The sequence below is a fragment of the Heterodontus francisci genome, chromosome 37, assembly GCF_036365525.1.
Source record: "Heterodontus francisci isolate sHetFra1 chromosome 37, sHetFra1.hap1, whole genome shotgun sequence".
Lineage (NCBI taxonomy): Eukaryota > Metazoa > Chordata > Chondrichthyes > Heterodontiformes > Heterodontidae > Heterodontus > Heterodontus francisci.
The window spans coordinates 27,367,517-27,387,870 of record NC_090407.1 but is presented as its reverse complement, the minus strand read 5'-3'; the positions used below and the strand labels follow the sequence as shown (position 1 = coordinate 27,387,870).

The window sequence follows — 20,354 nt, the reverse complement described above, 5'->3', positions numbered from 1 at the left end:
TTTATCCCATCAGCATGGAAATGGCTTTGAGCTGCTCACAAAGATTTGGTCATTTACAGGCCCCAGATGACTTAGAAAATAGAAAACATAGAAAGTAGAAGCAGGATTAGGCAGTCGGACCTTCGGGCCTGCTCCACCATTCAAAAAAGAGCATGGCTAATCATCTAATTCAATTCTCTGCACCCTGAGGGGTGAACACCTGCCCTTCGTTTGACCTAACTCGACTGACTCTGGCACAAGCCCTGTGTGATAATTTTGCAACATCAGGAACCCATGCCCACAGCAGGTAGCAGACTTCCAGTCTCTGGGACCACCTGCTGCAGACAAAGCACCTGGGAGCAGTGCTGACTACTTTGCTGAAAACATAGCACAAGCAGTGACTGAGCCCAGAAGGCCAATTGGTCCCCATAACACGCAGACAGTTCCTTTTGTATTTGTGCTACATTGAACACATTCCACAAACCAACATATTGAATATTTATGGCTTCCTTATAACTTAAACCATGGCCCTGTGTTTCCATTCTGGTTAATGGTAACGATTCCATAGAAGTGCTTCAAAGAGCAGGGTGGTTTTCTGGATTCCTGGCCAATGTTCCTCCCTAATTCTGTTCATTTCACTGTCGTCTACAAAATGGCTGCCTTATTTGCCTACATGATGCAGTTCAAAATAATTAGTTGTGTGAATCGCCTTAGGACACTTCAGTGCAACAAAGTGCTATATTTTATTTTAAATCACTGTATTGCTTGTGGAAGAGGCTGATATCAATGGTGTCTTTTAATCATCACCACAGGCTGCATTCAAACCCCAGGCCTGTGGGGGTAGGGTAGGGGCAGGGAAAAGGGCAGTGTGCTGAGTGGCTCTGCCACCTGCTGGCCAATGTGTGAATGACCCTTTGTTGAATCAACATGGAAAATACTCCTTGGCCAGCGCTGCTCACACCCCAACCCATTCAACAAGCACAAGGCTTATCAAACTGTAACAACTAAAAACTTTTAGATGTTGGAAAGATTCTGGAATTGGGTTCGGTGTGTGACACTATTTAATTAAGCTGCTTATGGCTGTTTCTGGGGCTGGGCGCCATATTTTGAACCATTCTCGGTGTTCATAGCATCCTAATAGTTTGAGGGCAGAGGAACATTGATGTAATGGAGTGCACAAGGAATAGCTGCCCAGGAACACTCCCTTTATCCTTTTATCACTCCTGAGTGAATGAAGTGACAGCGCTGTCACGTGGCAGATCTCAAAGAATGTGGTACCGAGAGAGAAAGAGAAACACACAGCATCCTGGTGGTTTGGATAGTGTTGCCAGTGTTAGCAGCATCAGGAGGCAACAAGGTTTGTCCACAGCTCCAAGATAGACTTCTTCAGAAAATGAGGTAGGAGGGAGGATAGGAAGGATCCGAGTGCAGGGTTAACATTGGGGTCTTAGAATAACAGTGAGTGAGTGCAGTTTTCAATAGCACATATTTTAATATTAGCCTTTCTGCACTCTTCCAAACTTGGGCTGTGACTGGAGAGAGGAGTTTCAGCTGAATAACATTAGATTGAAGTAGTAATGGGTAAATGTCTGTCACTGTATAACATGGTACAGTGCTGAAGGATATGGGTCTGTTACCATATACATTGGGGTACAGTACTAGTGAGTACAGGTCTGTCACTGTATAACACTGGGGTGCAGTGCTGATGGATACGGGTCTGTCCCCATATACACTGGGGTATAGTGCTGGTGGGTTCAGGTCCATCTCTGGTGAGGGAGCAATGTGAAGGGCTGTATGCAGTGTATCTACTAAGTTAAGTGAATTTGGCTGAAGTCTGATCTATTTTCCTCTTTTGTACTGTCAACCAATACTGTGAATGAGCTGTTTCTATATTTGATGCAGTGCAGTTCCTGACAGACACTGGGCAGTCACTTTGGGGTCAGAAATTTTTCATATGGAACAACTTGATCTCTGGCTACAGACATTTTCCTGGGCTGGTGAGCTGCAAATAGGCCTCGGGTTAACCCTAAGATCACAGATTTGGGAGTCATCCCTTTTTACCAATAAGGATCATGGTCTGGACTAGGAGCAGCAGCTACAAGGAAAGTGCATGTGAGAGTGCGTTCCATGGAGACTGGGGAGTGGGGGGGGAAGGCGTTTCTGTTTGGGTTCCCCTGGGCCACCTTTTAAAAAAAAATATATAAAAGGAGCACAGTGAGAACACTGGAAAAAATGGAATGGAAAATCCTCCCTTGTGACGAAGCTCCCATGCAACCATTGGCTGATTGAACTTGTCCCCCATCCCCCATGGTGATTGCCAGAACCCCGCTGGGATTCCCTTGTTATTCTGAAGCTGTCCTCTGATGTGGAGCAGAGATGGTGGGTGACCTTACGACAGGCCTCTGATTGTACTGCAATGCCCTATGAATTCTAAACGGGAAGCTGTTGCCTCAGCAGCCCAGACATCTTTGGGCTGCCTGTCAGTCTGTCAGCTTGCGCTGTCTACCCAGCAATTATCAATGTGGTAGGGGCTGGTCGGAGGAGTGGAGGTTAATGTTTCATGCTCAATGCAGAATCAGGCCTGCAAGGATTGAACAGCTGAATTTGAGCTTTTGCTTGCTTGAGGTTTGTAAAGGCAAATTGCTATCTCATGTATTTGCTTCATTTCCTCCCTCCCATACCCACCTTTCCCTCGCATCCCCCTCTCCCAGCCCCTGCCTCCAGCCAGCCTCAGTTACACAGTCATATGTTTTGAATCACTTTGCATACAGGAAACCATATGCCATAAATGTGTGATTAGTTTTAACAGGCCAGATGAGCCCAAGACTCTGAGGAGTGCAGACAAATGGAACTCTAATGATATGTTTGACATAAGCACACAGTCTGTAACCAGGGGCCACTGACTCGAGCAGTGAAAAGGGAAGGTGTGCAGACAGTTTCAATTTAACTATTTCACACAGAGGGCTACGTCTTGATTTGGATGCGATAGTGTGACATGGGTGATAACAAGTCGGGAATAGGAGAGCTTTTTGGTGAAAGAAATGGTTGAGGGTAATAAGAGATCGAACAGGAATATCTAAGTTGTTTTTCTTTGTTGGCCACACAGATACACACCGTGAAGCCGCATGTAAAATTCAAAGCTGTGTTCCCATCAATTTTAATTTTTTCAAGCAGCTGATAGCTAACTGATCTTGGTATTTTGGTTTGGGGATGAGACAGCCCTTTCCAATCCTTGGGTCCAAACATCAGTTAGAAAGTGCTCTCACACCGAGGGTTGCTTTTGTAAGTAGCAGAGACCATTGCAACTTTTAAGGGAAAAGTTGATTAAATATATGAAGTAAAGCAAAGGTGCAGAGCTGCGGGAAGAGAGCAGAGAATTGGAATTAGTTTTGAATTGCTCAGGCAAAGTGCCAGCACTGACGGGATGGGCCGAATGGCTTCCTGTGTTGTATACCTCCATGGCTTTATAGTCGCTGCAGTTCAAGTGTTACTGTGTTTGTGAACGTGTATTTGCGAATATACAGATATGTATGTGTGCGCGTAACTTTAGTCCTGCTTTAAACCCACCTGGTTTGGCAAGGATGTGGAGGGGGGGGGGGGGCGGTTTTGGGTCGGGTCAGACACCTGATTTACAGGTCACCCAAATCTCAGCCCTGTTGATGTCTACCAAGCATAAAATTGGGCATGGTGTAAATCACACATCCCTGATCTGAACCTGCCTCATTCTCACACAAAACCAAAGTAATTGCCCTAACCCTTTTACTCTTTCTGTGCTCCTTATCCAGGTTCTTACATACACATACACACAGAGACCTGGCTGAACAAGCAACCTGTTTTAGAGGGCTCTGTCAGTGAAAGGGACCTCAGTGTTCCTAACAGACCAGACCAGCCATTGCCCTTGTGTGTTGGTCACAGCACAAACCTAATTGTCCCCCTTTTTCTCCCCAACAGCCATGAAGACAGACCGCAAACGATTAAAAGCCGAGAAGGCCGACCTAGTAAACCAAATGCAGCAGCTATACGCGACACTTGAGAGCCGAGAGGAACAGCTGCGAGATTTTATAAGGAATTATGAGCAACACAGAAAGGTAAATAAAAACAGCGAATGGTGGAAATACGCAATAGATACAGGGAAAAGACAGATTAACATTTCATCAGGGCTGGAAGGCAAGGGATGGCACAGTGGCGCAGTGGTTAGCACCACAGCCTCACAGCTCCAGCGACCCGGGTTCAATTCTGGGTACTGCCTGTGTGGAGTTTGCAAGTTCTCCCTGTGTCTGCGTGGGTTTCCTCCGGGTGCTCCGGTTTCCTCCCATATGCCAAAGACTTGCAGGTTGATAGGTTAATTGGCCATTACAAATTGCCCCTAGTATAGGTAGGTGGTAGGGAAATATAGGGACAGGTGGGGATGTGGTAGGAATATGGGATTAGTGTAGGATTAGTATAAATGGGTGGTTGATGGTTGGCACAGACTCGGTGGGCCGAAGGGCCTGTTTCAGTGCTGTATCTCTAAACTAAACTAAAAGCAATGTTCTGTCTAACTTTTCTTCATTGTGTACAGCCTGAACGCTTCTTTTAAGATTGCTGCATGTAAATGTTGGTTCTGGCTGGCTTGTTTGTTTCACTGCATTGGTATGTTGCCCACACAGCTTAAAGGGATTATTGGTCATCTGTGACGTATTTGTGGGGGGCGGGGAAACTGCTGGCACATTTACTGGGTTAATACTTTGGCCTCACACCTCATCGGCCTTGTTTCAAATGCAGCCCAGAGCGCAAATCACCTCTCTAGTAATTACAGGGGTCCCAATTTTGAGGCAGCTTCTGCCCTGTTTCCAGTGAGTGTGGATCCACAACTCCAAACTCTTCCAAAGTTCAGCACCAATTGGTGCTGATTGAACAGAGGTGTCGGTAGAAAATTGAAGTCATGCTGGTTCAGAAGGCACTGTTCTGAGGTTAGGGCTGCAAGACATCAATGGGGGCAGTTCAGAGAAGCTTCACTCTGTATCTAATCCATGCTGTTTCTCACCTGGAAGTATTTAATACTGACTGAGTGCCTGAATTTGAAAAATGTGCTGTTCCTACTATTTACATCCCTCACTTTGGTTAGAGAAAGCTGAATGCTGTTAAAAATATCAATTCAAAATTAAACCATAGAAGTTACCTTGTTAAATGGCGAATTAAGTCTTTGAAAACTAAGATGACAGTGAGCGTCACTGAACCTTCTTTGACTAACATCAATAATTGTTTTATACCAAAAAACAAACACTGCTGCATCACCTGAAAGAAACCCACACTTCAGTCTTGCACGTTGAAACTAATGTTGCAGTGCATCTGCTGCATCAACCATTCTCCACTTTCTCGTTCTTGGTCTGTCCATCTCTCTCTCTTACTCTCACTGCCTGTCTTTCCCTTTGTAAAAATAAGTTCCATATGGCTGAGCTGCTTGCAAGTGCTCTCTCTGTCTCTCCCTTGCTCTTTTTCTCTCTTTAATGTCCATCTCTCTCACTGTGTGTCTCTTTCTCTCTACAAATGGAGATGGCTGAAGCTTTGAGACACGTTAAAGGCTCATCTCACCTAACATGGAGAGAAATGATAGACAGCAGCTCGCTTGGTTTCAAAATCTGTTTCTCTAACCTGTATCAACTCTGTTCCAAATGGCTCATGGAGTAGTCTGACCCCAAGAATCTGATTCCAAATTTTAGTGTTGTTTTTAAGTTGATTGTGTGAACTGGCAGCTTAACTCAGCAAACCCTGTGCTGTCTGGGTGCTGCTCCTTCCCTCCCTCTCTTTCTTTCTCTGTCTCTTCGCCCTCCCTTCCTCTCTCTCTTTTTGCCCTCTCTTCCCCTCCCTTTCTCTCTGCCCTCCTTTTCTCTCTCTCTCTCTTCATCCTCCTCTCTCTCACTCTTTGCCCTCCCTCTCTCCCTTCCTTCAGGCAAAAGAACTTCTGAGGCCAAATATTCACAGAGCCTCAGTATGATGGGGGGTCATTGTCCGATATGTGGAAGTGGAAGACGAGGCTCAGTGGGTTTTAATGTTGGTGTAACGTTTGATTCATGGTCCAGACCTCCCACTCTGGTTTCTAAATGCCGAGATAAATCTGAAGACTCCATTCCCACTCTTTACAGGAGAGTGAAGATGCAGTGAAGGTTTTGGCAAAAGAGAAAGACTCAGTTGAACGAGAGAAGTGGGAGCTACGCCGACAAGCTAAGGAGGCAACTGATCATGTGACTGCACTGCGGACACAACTGGACCTGAAAGAAAACCGGATTAAGGAACTGGAGGCAGAGTTGGCCATGGTAAGTGACGGGACCTACAATCTCCAGTTCTTTATCAGGTGCAGAATCTCTTTGACAAGCTCGCTGACATGGCCCTTGAATTCCCATGGAACCCTGTGGCCAGATAGACCAACAGGAAGATGAACAGCAGGTTGTCCAATGTCATCATTGAGTGTCTTCAATTTCTTAATGATCTCAACGTGGCCCCACTGGAGAATGGAGCACTTTCTGACTTATAGCCAGGGACTGGACTGGCCCTCAGCTAGTAAGTACCTGCATAAGCTGCTCTGGTTCATTTGTTTTTAATCATTTTACTTTCTAAGTCATTGTGGACATACAAGCAACCAGTTACAGTACAGCATCAGACAGTGAGTCAGGGATATAATCTGGTGATAGATTGCCCCTCAGGTATCACTACTCCCCTTCTGCATTTGTCTACATTGTTGCTCTTGCGTTTTTCTTTACCCCACTGTATGTCATTTTGTCACTGGTGAATGTAGCGAGTGATCATATGAGTAACTTTAGAGATTCCCCTTCCTCCTCAGTTTGGCCTGCTGTATTCCATGCAGTGAGAGCTTCAGGATGATAAACTGGATATACTGATTCTTGATCATTTTAAAATAAAATATTGATTTATCTGATGTAAACGGTGTTCTCACAACAATTTCTTTCATTTAAATTCGTCTTGACAAAGATTTAGATACAGGAAATAAACAGGCAGATTTTCGACAGCCACAAAATCTTAACAGGAATGATAAATAACTGGATTGCAATGCTGGGCTCTTTAAGGAGATTGGTGCAAAGTTAGAAGGGAGAGAGCTGCTCTCGCTGTTCTTCATCATCTCCTGGTCTGCAGAGGCCCAGGAGCAGGCTTATTGAATGGGTTGGAGAGGGAACACGTTTACAAAGTGATGCTCATCAAGGCTTGAGAGCAGGTTTGCTATTCTAGTTCACAATCCAGGGTCCCCTTCTTCAGCCTCCCCAAATGGAAATTGTGCCACTTTGGACGTTGGATAATCACAGGCCTGAGCTTCGTGGTTCTGCTATCCATGATAAAATAGCCCAACAGTACTATCATTAAAAACACGGATATTTCCAATGATGCTGCACAGAAGGAGGCCATTCAACCCATCGTGCCTCTGTCAGCTCTTTGAGGGAGCTATCTAATTAGTCCCACTCCCCTGCTCTTTCCCGATGGCCCTACGAATGTTTTCTCTTCAAGTATTTATCTAGTTCCCTTTTGAAAGTTACTATTTGATGAAGTGTCTGCTGACACTGGGTGCCTGTGGTTTGACAAGAGAAAGGGAAATAAATTAATTGGAAAAATCAAGTGTAGAGGGAGCAGACAGTAAGTTGGAACATGATGGTGCTGTCCACATTGATATGAAGAGCAGGTTTATAATGTGTAGCAGGTAGAATGTGTGGGAACATGTAATGTCACAGTGCACTGTACAGGGCCTGCATACACGAAAATGTTTGTTATGAATTCACGGGATGTGGGTGTCATTGTTTATTGCCCATCCATAATTGCCCCTGAGAAGGTGGCCTTGCAGCACATATGGTGTAGGTACACCCACAGTACTGTTAGGGAGGGAGATCCAGGATTTTGACCCAGCGACAGTGAAGGAACAGCGATATAGTTCCAAGTCAGGATGGTGTGTGGCTTGGAGGGGAACTTGCGGGTGGTGGTGTTCCCATGCATCTGCTGCCCTTGTCCTTCTAGGTGGTAGAGGTTGCGGGTTTGGAAGGTGCTGTCGAAGGAGCCTCGGTGAGTTGCTGCAGTGCATCTTGTAGAGGGTACACACTGCTGCTGCAATGCGCTGGTGGTGGAGGGGGTGAATGTTTAAGGTGTTGTCTAGTTAAATATCATTACACTGGGACTTGGGATGTGCAGCATAATGAAGCATGAATGTTTAAATATGTGAGAAGGTGTGCCCGGGGTTCTATAAACAAACATACAGCCCATTGGATCGAGCTATGTAATCGCATCAATACACATTATCTTCAGTCCTTTCATGTTGATCTGTGTCAGTGTGGGGGGCACGTGCTCTCTCGTGTTGTGTATGGGATGAGGTTTTATGTCAAAGACCTTCAGAGTAAACAGCAGCCTGTACCTGCTCTCCCTGGGAAACTAGGCCCTTTCTTGGTCAAGGGGAATGTGGCAATGTGCTTTCCAAACACCTGATTTAGATATTGATGTACAGACAGGTGGGGTGTTTCCTCAGCTGTAGGTCAGGCCCCTGGATGAAGAAGTGTTTGGGTGGGGAGTAAAAGGAATAAATCACCTCTGTCCTGCTGTGAATCCCCCCTTAGCCGAGGTACCATAAGAAGTCACTCCAATGATCAGTAATAGTGAAATGCCTGGAACCAAGCAAAATAGAGGGAGGAGAAACTCAGCAGCTACTGTTGTCTGTACTTTTGCATTCTTTCTCTTTCTGATTCTTCAATAGTGAGGACTGTTATAAATTATTATTTTCCCCATTCCTCTTCAGCCTTCAATTTTCAGCTGCACAGGCCAGGGAGAGGAACTTGTTCAGTATTGTTCCTTTAACTGTTAAATTAGTTATCAGCCATCAACTCAAAGTTTCCAATTAGCATCACTAGCATGTTGCTCCAGCAATGAGCTAGCACAGACAGAGTGGGCTGACTGGCCTTGTTTGTGCTGTACGATCATGTGATGGGAGGTGTGTGAGTAACAGGCTGTGTGAACGATTGCCTGTGATTTCCTACAGGAAGGCTTGAAGTCCCAGCTAAGGGTTCCACTTAAAGAAGGCCAGCTTTGAAGGTTTAGTATCAATCGTGACCAGTTGCTTGGCATGTATTATTTAATTCCAGAATGCAGTATACTACGGTTTTATGGATATAATGCATTGGTAGGAACAGTTTACATTGCTGAAGGCTGAGAACAAACTAGTCTTTAGTTGGTGTGATTTGTAGCATGCAGCAGGAGTGTCAAACCAGCTACAGCATGGAACAAGAAATGTCCTTTTGAAGCGCTCAAACACAACATCGGCTACTCAGCAAGACTTGTAGAACATGAGCCAGGATATCCCATCCTGTTGCTGTGAATCAAAGCACTGGTAACTCAAGCTTGTTGCCATCATTGGAGTGAGTGCAGAGCCCTGAGCTTCCCTAAACTTGCTGCTGATATTTGACTCAATTGGATGAGCCGATCCTTCACCTTGTCTTTGAGTTGGGAGGTGAATTGGAGATTTTAGCAAACAGTTTTCCATTCACTCAGTACAAACAGTTAAAACTGCAACATTTGGTGTTAGCTGAGCGAGGGTAACACCACCCTCACCTTTTGCCCCCAGTGTAGATGCAGGGCTCATAAACACAGGGAAGCAACTGATACACAGCACAGTTTATGACCCTAATAGTGCAGCAGTGGATTCCAGATGATTTGCCCCGTGTAGAGCACCCGGCAATATCTAGGGCCGAACGCTTCACACAGTCAGGTGGCATTCCTCCACACACTCTCTTAGCTTAAAATAAACGGCTTTACATTGACAGTAAGAAGAATGTAGCACAGACATGTTGAGCATTCATCTGCTAAAGCTGGTAACTTTTATTTCTGGCCTGTGGTGCAGTTTGTTCACTGGGCTGCAGGCTGACGTGCCCTGTAACTTTATCATTTAGTCGTCGTCTCCCGTGTGGTGTGACTGATCGGTTTTGACGTCACTTTAAGATTTGTTCCTTCCATACAGCTGCGCCATTGATCAGAATTATTCTTTTGTAAGGCCTGGCTAATGGACAGAGGTGAGACCTTTGGGTCGAGATTGGAGGTCCCTGCACTTGGCTACAGGAAATTCAGGAGTCTCTCTGCTCTGTTCTGCTGCTTAGACTTGCTGGTAGCAGTCTGCTCATGTCCTGTTGTTCAGTTTGTACAGCTCCTTCCCAGTGCATGCAATTGATTATTTTCTCTTTTATTCTTTTCTTCCCTTAGCCCTTTGCTTCATTTTAGTCCTCAGCTTTTGCCCTTGTGTTACCCGAAATAGCCTGTACCGTCCAACATCCTGGTCTAACTGTGCCACCTACTGGTAAAGCAGGAATTAGCCTGCATATATGAGGGCAGGTCAGGTCAAAGGTCATGTAGGGCAGAACACATTAGGTCATTCTATTTGACATGCTATCTCCCCAGATAATGAACCGTATGGGCCAGAAAATGGAATATCGCATTTTCGATCGTTCAGCTGAGAAGGAGCCCTTCCCTCGGGTGCTGGCGGTAAGACGTGCACTGAGAAAATATATCACGCACTATATGTATTTAAATGGTGTTCTGTTGTACAATTGGCACCAATCGATCACCTTAAGTCACTTGAACTCCAGTGTAGTCCTTGAGCTGGTGTGCACGTTTGTGTCCTGTTACTAACCCTTGACTGGCATTGGTACGTTCCTGCACCCCACGCACTGCTTTGGGATGGGTTTTGTGTAGCTGGAGTCTGTGGTAGGGTTTATGCCAGGGCGCTCATTGATTTAACCTTTTCCACCCCTGTTTCTCCGCTCACGTCCTCTCCTCTCCCAACTCTGGTAAACTGTGCATTTCTCCCCTCCCCTCACCCATTCTGATGAATGCAGTGTTGAAGCCTTCAGATGTCATGCTCCACACTCCAGAATTCCCTTCACATACCCCTTGCTACCTCTCCAAAATCCTGGAACTCCCTACCTAACAGCATTGCCGAAGTACCTTCACCACATGGATTGCAGCGGTTCAAGAAGACGGCCCAGCACCATCTTCTCAGGGCAACTAGGGATGGGCAATAAATGCTGGCCTTGCCAGTGCCACTCCAGTGTTGAGATCACCAACTCAGCACAGCCTGAAAACAGAAAACCTTTTAACAAAGTTACTGCAATGAGCAGCCACTGCTCGGATCTGTTCCTGCTTGAAAACTCCTCAATGAAGCTGGACCGTGCAGGGACATGTACTATAGCACTGCCATTTGTCGCTGTGATTACCCCCGCATTCCTCATCGCACTAGAGTCCTGAGTGGAAGCCAGGCCTAAACTCAGCATTATATACCACCTCAGCACGTCTCTCAGGAAGATCTCAAAGTGTTACTCAAACAATGAATGACTTTGAAGTGCAAAGACAGTGGTTATGTAGACAGATGTCACAGGCAGGTTTTGTGCACAGCAGGATCCCATAAACAATAATGAGCTAAATAATCAGTTGGTAGTACAGAACGTGAGTATTGCTGAAAATAAAAACATTTTGTTGAAGCATTTCATCTTAAACTTATCAGGACAAATCGCAAGAATACCGTAAGGGAAACAACAAATTTATACTGCATGATTGATTAATGGATGTGTTTTGAGCTGGAGGAAGGTTTGTAGTGGAGTTCCCCAGGGATCAGCGTTGGGATCCTTGCTTTTCCTGATATATATTAATGACCTGGACCTTGGTGTACAGGGCACAATTTCAAAGTTTGCAGATGATACGAAACTTGGAAGCACTGTGAACTGTTAGGAGGGTAGCGTAGAACTTCAAAAGGACAAGTTGGTGGAATGGCAAACAGGTGACAGATGAAGTTCAATGCAGAGAAATGTGAAGTGATTCATTTTGGCAGAAGAACATGGAGAGACAATATAGAATAAAGGGTACAATTCTAAAGGGGGTGCAGGAGTAGAGGGACCTAGATGTATATGTGCATAAGTCATTGAAGGTGGCAGGATGGGTTGAGAGAGCAGTTAATAAAGCATACAGTATCCTGGGCTTTATTAATAGGGGCATAGAGTACAACAGCAAGCAAGTTATGTTGAACTTGTATAAGACACTAGTTCAGACTCGGCTGGAGTATTGCATCCAATTCTGGGTGCCGCACTTGAAAGACTTGAGGGCATTGGAGAGAGTACAGAAGAGAGTCACGAGAATGGTTCCAGGGATGAGGAATTTCAGTTATGAAGATAGATTGGAGAAGTTAGGACTGTTTTCCTTGGAGAAAGGTAGGCTGAGAGGTGATTTGATAGAAGTATTCAAAATCATGAGGGCTCTGGACAGAGTAGATAGAGAGAAACTGTTCCCACTCATGAAAGGATCGAGAACGAGAGAGCACAGATTTAAATTATTTGGTAAGAGACGCAAAAGTGACATGAGGAAAAACTTTTTCACACAGCGAGTGGTTAAGGTCTGAAATGCACTGTCTGAGAATGTGGCGGAGGCAGGTTCAATTAAAGCATTCAAAAGGGAATTAGACAGTTATATGAAAAGGAAGAATGTGCAGTGTTATGGAGAGAAGGCAGGGGAATGGAACTGAGGGAATTGCTCTGTCAGAGAGCCAGTGCGGACACGATAAGCCAAATGGCTTCCTTTTGCACTATAACAATTCTGTGATGAGAAGAGGGTGCTGATTGGTTGGAAAGTAGACTCTGATTGGTAGTGGCGTTGCCATGGAGAATGCACCAGTTTATGGTGACTTATAATTTGTTGTTTCCCTTACATTGGTATTCTTGCGAATTGTCCTGGTGAGTGCAAGACAAACAGCTTGGACAAAATGTCTCTACTTTCAGCAATGAGCTAAATAATCAGTCGAGAGAAAAAAGTTTGCCAAGATACCAGGAGCGCTCCCTTCTCTTTTGGATAGTGCCAGGGGATTTTTAACATCCTCCAGAATGCAGCCACGGCCTCAGTTTAACACCTCATCCAAAGGACTATGTAGCGTTCCCTTGCTGATTACACTGGGAAGTCAGTCAGTACAGTGCGCTGAAGTCTGGGAGTGGTCCTTGAACTCACAACCTTTTGTCTTCGGGAGTGGGTCAATACTCTGCCTCCTTTGGCTGTGAATGGTAAACTGTATGAGAGAGAGGTGAACAGAGAGAAGAATAATCCCGTTAAAGGAGAAAATACTGAAAGCAGGCGAGTATTTGAGGGAGGTGACACTTTCATAACCGAGTGCTGGCAATTTAATCCATCTGGATGCCACTCCCATTGCTCCCATCTGCTACTCTTTTCATGTCATTTTATTTTATGCCACCTGCTCTCCACATCTTGCGCTCAGTTTTCTATGAAATTCCCAACCCAAAGGTGGATGGATTCCTATAGCGATAGGGACCTGTCCCCATATTATTTCTATGCCTGGGCTATCTCTCCCTTTTCTCCCTACTCCCCATCCTGTAGTTACCCCTCACGTTTACCCTTTCCCTCTCTAGCTCTCTCCAAAGACCTTGTTGGTGGTTGAACCTCTAGGATGACCAAGTTTGACAGTCCCTTGCCTGTGATACATTCTGACTATGGCCTCCTGGTGTTTCCTCGAACCCCCTAAGGGTCAAAGGGGAGAATTTTCCAGAGTTCTCACTATTTTGTTCCCCTTTCTGTTTGTCCCCCTCCCCAGAACTAGCAGGGAGGGAGAATGGTGTTCAAGCTAAACTGACAGGCTGAGCATTGATGGGGCCCTGATGCTCTTTACTCATTTTTTACACATGTCTGTAGGTGCACCTATTCGTTGAGTTTTGTTTGAGCTGATTAATTAGCTTTCACTGGCTTGTCCGACAAGATCTGACCGAGATAATTAACTCACTTTTGTTTTATTACAGGAAGAGTTGCTGATTTTATAAATGTGTTAGTTTAGACATTGTTGTTAACAGTGGGTGCTTGCACTCGGGGGACAAAAGAACACAAGTTAACCAGCACTCATTAATATTGAGCTCCCACAGATGCTACCTCAGTGACACTCCCCCACCCACCAATACTTCACTATGGGGGGTGTTATATATGCCACTAAATACTCTTTTCAGGCACTGGCTGACTTTCAAAGTACAAATGGGCACTGCTTGAAAATTTTATTCACCCACCGTTACAATCCCAGTGCCATTTTAAAAATGATTTTAGTATCTGTTAAGGGAGGAGCGACATATGGCAAGTGCCCTAAAATGTTATGTGCTCCAATGGAAGGAGCTGGATGCAGCGTCTGGTGTCGGGCAGGAAGTTTCTCATTAACATCCACATAAAGTTAATCTGTTGTTACAGTCACATCAGCACAAAGTATGTAGTTCTACACAGGTGGATGAGCATCACCCCTCGCTGTAACGCTGTCTGATATACCCCACACCCCTCGCTGTAACGCTGTCTGATATACCCCACACCCCTCACTGTAACACTCTCTGATATATCCCACCCTCCTCCTCACCCTGATATACCCGCAAATGTACTGCCCCTATTCAAGAAAGGAGGGAGACAGAAAGCAGGAAATTATAGGCCAGTTAGACTAACATCTGTCATTGGGAAAATGCTGGAATGCATGTTAAGGAAATAGTAGTAGGACATTTACAAAATCATAATACAATCAAGCAGAGTGAACATGGTTTTATGAAATGGAAATCATGTTTTACAAATTTATTAGTCCTTTGAGAATGTAACAAACAGGGTGGATAAAGGGGAACCAGTAGATGTAGTGTATTTGAATTTCAGTAAGGTGCCATGTAAAAGTTTACTGCACAAGATAGAAGTTCATATTGTTGGGGGTAATATATTAACATGGATAGAGAATTGGCTAACTAAGGAAACAGAGAGTCAGGATAAATGGGTCATTTTCAGGTTGGAAAACTGTAGTGGATGCCACTGGGATCAGTGCTGGGGCCTCAACTATTTACAGCCTATATTAATGTCTTGAATGAAGGAACAGAGTGTATTGTAGCCAAATTTGCTGATGATACAAAGATTGGTGGGAAAGCAAGTTGTGAGGAGGACAGAGAGTCTGCAAAGGGATATAGATAGGTTAGGTGAGTAGGCAAAAAATTGGCAGATGGAGTATAATGTGGGAAAATGAGAGCTTATCCACTTTGGCAGAAAGAATAGGAAAGCAGAATATTATTAAATGGAGAGAGATTACAGAATGCTGCGGTACAGAGGGACCTAGGTGTCCTTCTACATGAATCACAAAAAATTAGCATGCAGGCACAGCAAGTAATTAGGAAGGCAAATGGAATGTTGGCCTTTATTGCAAGGGGGATGGAGTATAAAAGTAGGGAAGTCTTGCTACAACTGTACAGGGCATTGGTGCACCTCGAGTTCTGTGTGCAGTTTTGGTCTCCTTACTTAACGAGGGATATACTTGCATTGGAGACAGTTCAGAGAAGGTTCATTAGGCTGATTCTTGGAATGAAGGGGTTGTCTTATGAGGAAAGGTCAAGCAGGTTGGGCCTATACTCATTGGAGTTTAGAAGAATGAAAGGTGAATTTATTGAAACATATAGGTCCTGAGGGGGCTTGACAGGGTGGATGCTGAGAAGATGATTCCCCTCATAGGAGAATCTAGACTAGGCGCCACAATTTCCAAATAAGGGATCTCCCTTTTAAGACAGATGAAGAGGAATTTCTTCTCTCAGAGGGTGGTTAATCTTTTGAATTCTCTACCCCGGAGAGCAGTGGGGGCTGGGTCATTGAATATATACATTCAAGGCTGAGTTATACAGATTTTTGATCTACAAGGGAGTCGAGGGTTATGTGGTGCAGAAAAGTGGAGTTAAGGCCAAGATCAGATCAGCCATGATCTTATTAAATGCCAAAGCAGGCTTGAGGGACCAAATGGCCTACTCCTGCTCCTATTTCATATGTTCTTATGCCACTCACCCCCTCACTGTAACACCCCAATGTGCCCCACTATAACTCCTAGATATAGCCCACATCCTCACTAATGCACCTTGATATATATGTACTTTGTTTAAAGTTCCTTCTTTTCTCTCTGTTTCCTCTGTTGCTCTACCTGTTCCCCCATTTCTCTCCCATTGGCCTTCCTGCATTTTACACAGGTCTTTTTACATGTGGACATCAGGAGTTTGATGGCAGTGTCAATGTGTGACCTCTGTCCCTGTTTAAATCTGCTTGCTCGTGGCTCAATTCCTTCCAACTTTCTGCAATAGTAGGCATCACATTGGGAACTCACTGTACAGGGAACTGCAGACTCAAAATCCAAAACTAGACTTGTGCATTTTTCACAGATTGCATTTGTTATTTGGAGTCCTTGAACTTCAATGAGTCTGTAGCATTTGTGGGTTTTAGGAGGCATTGATAATTTTCCCTCAACTTTATGGAACTTCCGGTAGCCTCCACAGCCAGTGCAGCCTAAAATCCATACATCACCTTGGTATTACCAGCACTCATCAAAACACAACACCTAACACCAACTACTTTCAATAAAAAAAGACATCATCTTGAATCTGCTTTTCTCTTCTCTCCCACCACCCCCCCCCCCCCCCCACCCCCCAGGAAGGTTGGTTGATCCATGTGTATTTTTGACCCTAATCACCCAGTGAATCTTTGTTTCCTCCCCATAACTGAAGGTTTAGGTCTTGTAAGTGTTGCCTCCGTAACTGAACTCAAATTTCCGATGTGCCTAACCCTGCCTCTTCCACTCCACCAAGGACTCCCGTCTGACATCTGGCAATACGTCCTGACTCCTTCTCGATATGGGAATCATTAGCCCATTCATGACATTTTATGCAGTATAACATCCAATCATGTAACAGGAATACATTCTTAAAGAAGGAATCAAATGGTGCCTGACATCACTTGGGAAAGTTGACACCAACTCCCATTACTAATGATTGCATTGTCTGAAGCTTGTTACAAGTAGTTTTTAAATATAATTAAGTATTTATAACACTCTGTCACATGATGTGAACCACACAGGTTAGTCTAGATGAGAAATAAAATCCATTATCACTTATAATGGATAGGCCTTCTCTCTCTCCCTCCTTGTGGGTAATTGGATAATCGAGAGTCCCCAAGTTCTTACATGTATGGTATAGCAATACTGTACACATAGGAATGAACACTTTGCAAACTGAATAACAAAAACAGAAGCGATGAAATGTGAACCAAAGAAGTTGGGCAGTGAGGCTACATCTCAGGCAATGGTTTGCCCCGCTCAATCTCAAGTGGATGATTGTAGTGTGGATAATGGAGGTTCCAGTATAAGTTATTTGTCACAGGATATCAGGCTGCACCTTATAATGGAGCAATGAGGAACAAAACTCCAACAAGACTCTGCGCTGAGGCACTGTGTTTACCTGTTGTGATGCTGCACTGCCCGGTACACTTTCTGGATTGTTCACAGGATTGAATGTTACAGTTTTGGGCAATTCCCCAGCCATCACCACTAGTAGACGAAGACAGCTAGAGGTACCAGTCCTGCCTACCCTTCGACTGGGAGTCCCAAAGAGCTAGCCGCACTGACCAACGTTTGAGATACATCCACATGTTAATAACTTCTTAAATGTTTTTTTTGTGTTGCAGTTTTATGGTGATCTGTTACTTAACCAGTGCAGCCCAGTGCTAGACGTTGAGTTTCAGGCCATCTTATATCAAACTAACAATTCTAAGGTTAACAAGAGAGTGTATGTGTTGGGTATTGACACCTTGTGAAGGATCTATTGTTTCTTTAAGCACTTTCAATGTCCTGAATACCAGTTCCTCAGAGTCTGTTGCAGTGTCGAGCTGACAATAGCCACTAGCAGCACAAGGATCACTACAAACACTCGACAGTTCTGTCTACAAAGTGGAGAATATCTAAAAATAAACACACATGCAAAATGTTTGCCAACCTCCCAGGTGCTGTAGTGATGTTTAGATGTGGTGTTAGTCTAGTTTGCCTTCACCTCTGGCATTCATACTCTGTGAAATGGTCAGCATGTGGACTGGTAGGCACAATGCAAATCACAGAATCGTTACAGTGCAGAAGGAGGCCATTCGGCCCATCGTGTCTGCACTGGCTGTCTGAAAGAGGCTGCCAATCTGGAGCATTGACATATTCTAGTGGAGAAAGTCTTACCTCTCAAGGACCCAGGTTAATGCCTTCATCCCCCAAGCTGTGTTCCCCACTCTACCAGCCAGAATTCTCGGTTGGTGCTCAAATGGGCCAGTACCATGTTCGGCGAGGTTTGTGTTCCACTGACTGGGAATGAAGCTCGTGTATCATTCTAACTGTTGTATTACAGTCATGAAACCAAGCAGTGTCCTGCTGTTGCCTCTTTAAAGGGGCAAGTCTGATCTGACTGGTATCCTTTCCCGCTAGCTTGGGGTGAGGCTGGTCCAACTGACTTTACAATTATCAGTCAGTTTTATAAATTGGAAATCAGCCAGTCTTGCTTTTTCTCCCCAGCAGAGTTCATCACAGTAATAGCCAGTCAGGGAATGACACGCAATGTGATAGTTAAGTCATTTTTTTCCCTCTGCTCCGCTCCTGAAGTTGCTGCGATACAATTCCAAAAATGCTGATCAGGGTCAGGTCCTCATCCAAATGTCCATGTCCCATGTGTGAGCCTCATTGCACTGGACCCTAAAATTATGGGTGATAACACGACCAAGACCAAACATTCCTTCATCCGACAGCCAGACGTACACATTTGCTTTCCAGCTGGAGACATTGGGTAGAGATCAGAAACAGGAGCCTTTAATGTTTTCCACACCTCTCCCTAGTTTAAGGCCAGTTGTAGGATTGAACTGGGTCTCTTTGGCAAATTGGCACATTAGATGGTGCTTTGGCACACGTAGTGCTGCATTCACCCACTGAGACATTCTGGCATTTAAATAAATCTTGTTTAAATTCCACCCCCCCCCCCCCCCCCCCAACAACTGCCCCAAGCCAATGTATTGTCTTGCCAACAAGGTTCCGACTTGGCCTCAGCCAAGATGATCCAATCAGCAGATTTTGCTCTTGCTCTCTAGAGCTGCAAGATGGCTCACTTACACCAATCCCCTCCCCAAGCACAGAAAACTGTTACAGCTGGGAAGTTGCCTCAACAGTAATCATCAAATTGGGCTGTTAACTTAGCACCTCTAACGGGTGACCACATCAGTGTGAGGGCAACACAAGTAATTCTTGAGTAGGCCCACCAGCTACGGTACTGCCATTTCGGAGTGTTCGAATCCTGATCAGAGGTGGTATTGTGTGTTTTTGTGAATGCACGCAGTCTTGCATGAGTTACTCAGTAACTATAGGAAGTTGGGGTTCTTGCTGAATGACTTGGTTTGAAACACATTTAACCTTTTTTTGGTGATTGTGCTGTAGATGAAGTTGGGAGCCCTGCACGCTTTTCCCCATTGTAGTCGTTCATTCCGTACAGAGGTCCCATTTCAGACCACACATTTGCCCGGCTGTTCACAGGATTTCATCCAGGTTCTGTTTTTCTTGCAGGCCAAGCAGTCCTTAGCCACACTGACCAAGGATGTCCCCAAGCGACACTCACTGGCGATGCCAAGCGAGAGTATGTTAAACGGGAATCAGGAGTGGGTGACGCAGTCAGACCTCCCGCTCACTGCCGCAATCCGACAGAGCCAGCAGACGTTGTATCACGCACATCACCACTCAGTAGACAGGCAAGGTAAGAGATCAAAGATCAAGGGATTTTCATGTTTGCCAATTCCGTCCTCTTATGCTATTTAGATTTGTTTAATGGAATAACAATGAATACTTCTCTCAGAAAACCACTGATTCCCTTCAATCAATCTTTTGCTAACATTTTTTGCATTTTTTCAGATCGACGTTTCATAATATAGAATTTACAGCACAGAAGGAAACCGTTCAGTTCATTGTTCCTTGCTGGTACTAGCTCTTCAACTGGAGCTGTCTACTCCAATCCCATTTTCCTGCCATTTGTTCATATTCTATTTTTGTTTTTTGCAATGATTTATCCAGTTCCTTTTTGAATAGCACTATTTGTGGTAAACAGTCTATGTTCTAAGAAACTTCTGTGTGGAAATAATCCTCTAACTTCCCCCTTCATTATTCCAGTGAGGAAAGGCTAAGAGAGGGGTCACAACTCTGAGAGGACACTGACTTTCCTCAGCAAATGCTGACATGCGGACTGGGATACCAATACGCTGACGTGAGCGTGAAATGCTGCTGGTTGACACGCCCTTAATGTCAGTCTAGAAATCATCCAAATCCCTTGATTAGATTCCAGTAACTCTCACCGGGAATACAGTTTATTCTTTTAGTGTTGTATTCAGTGTGAGGTATTGGTGCCTCACAGTCTGCTTTGGTCTCAGAGGGTTTAACAGATGGGAAAACACAGTGAATGATAGTGAACCTGGCTTGGAATCTTTCTAAATATAAGAAATCGAATTAATTTAGAACAGCTCACGAGCAGATTTGGTGTTTGAGT

General features: G+C 44.7%; 1 protein-coding gene across 2 annotated transcripts in view; it reads left to right on the top strand.

The window, feature by feature from the left end:
* LOC137352210 (kazrin-like) overlaps positions 1-20,354 on the top strand; it is a 528,676-nt gene that overhangs the window by 500,513 nt on the left and 7,809 nt on the right. Inside the window, exons 6-9 of one of the 2 annotated variants that reach the window (XM_068017431.1) lie at positions 3,931-4,067; positions 6,105-6,275; positions 10,396-10,479; positions 19,385-19,571. In XM_068017431.1, the coding sequence (XP_067873532.1) occupies positions 3,931-4,067; positions 6,105-6,275; positions 10,396-10,479; positions 19,385-19,571 (579 nt within the window). The remainder of the gene's footprint in view (positions 1-3,930; positions 4,068-6,104; positions 6,276-10,395; positions 10,480-19,384; positions 19,572-20,354) is intronic. The other variant, XM_068017432.1, reaches the window with a different exon arrangement.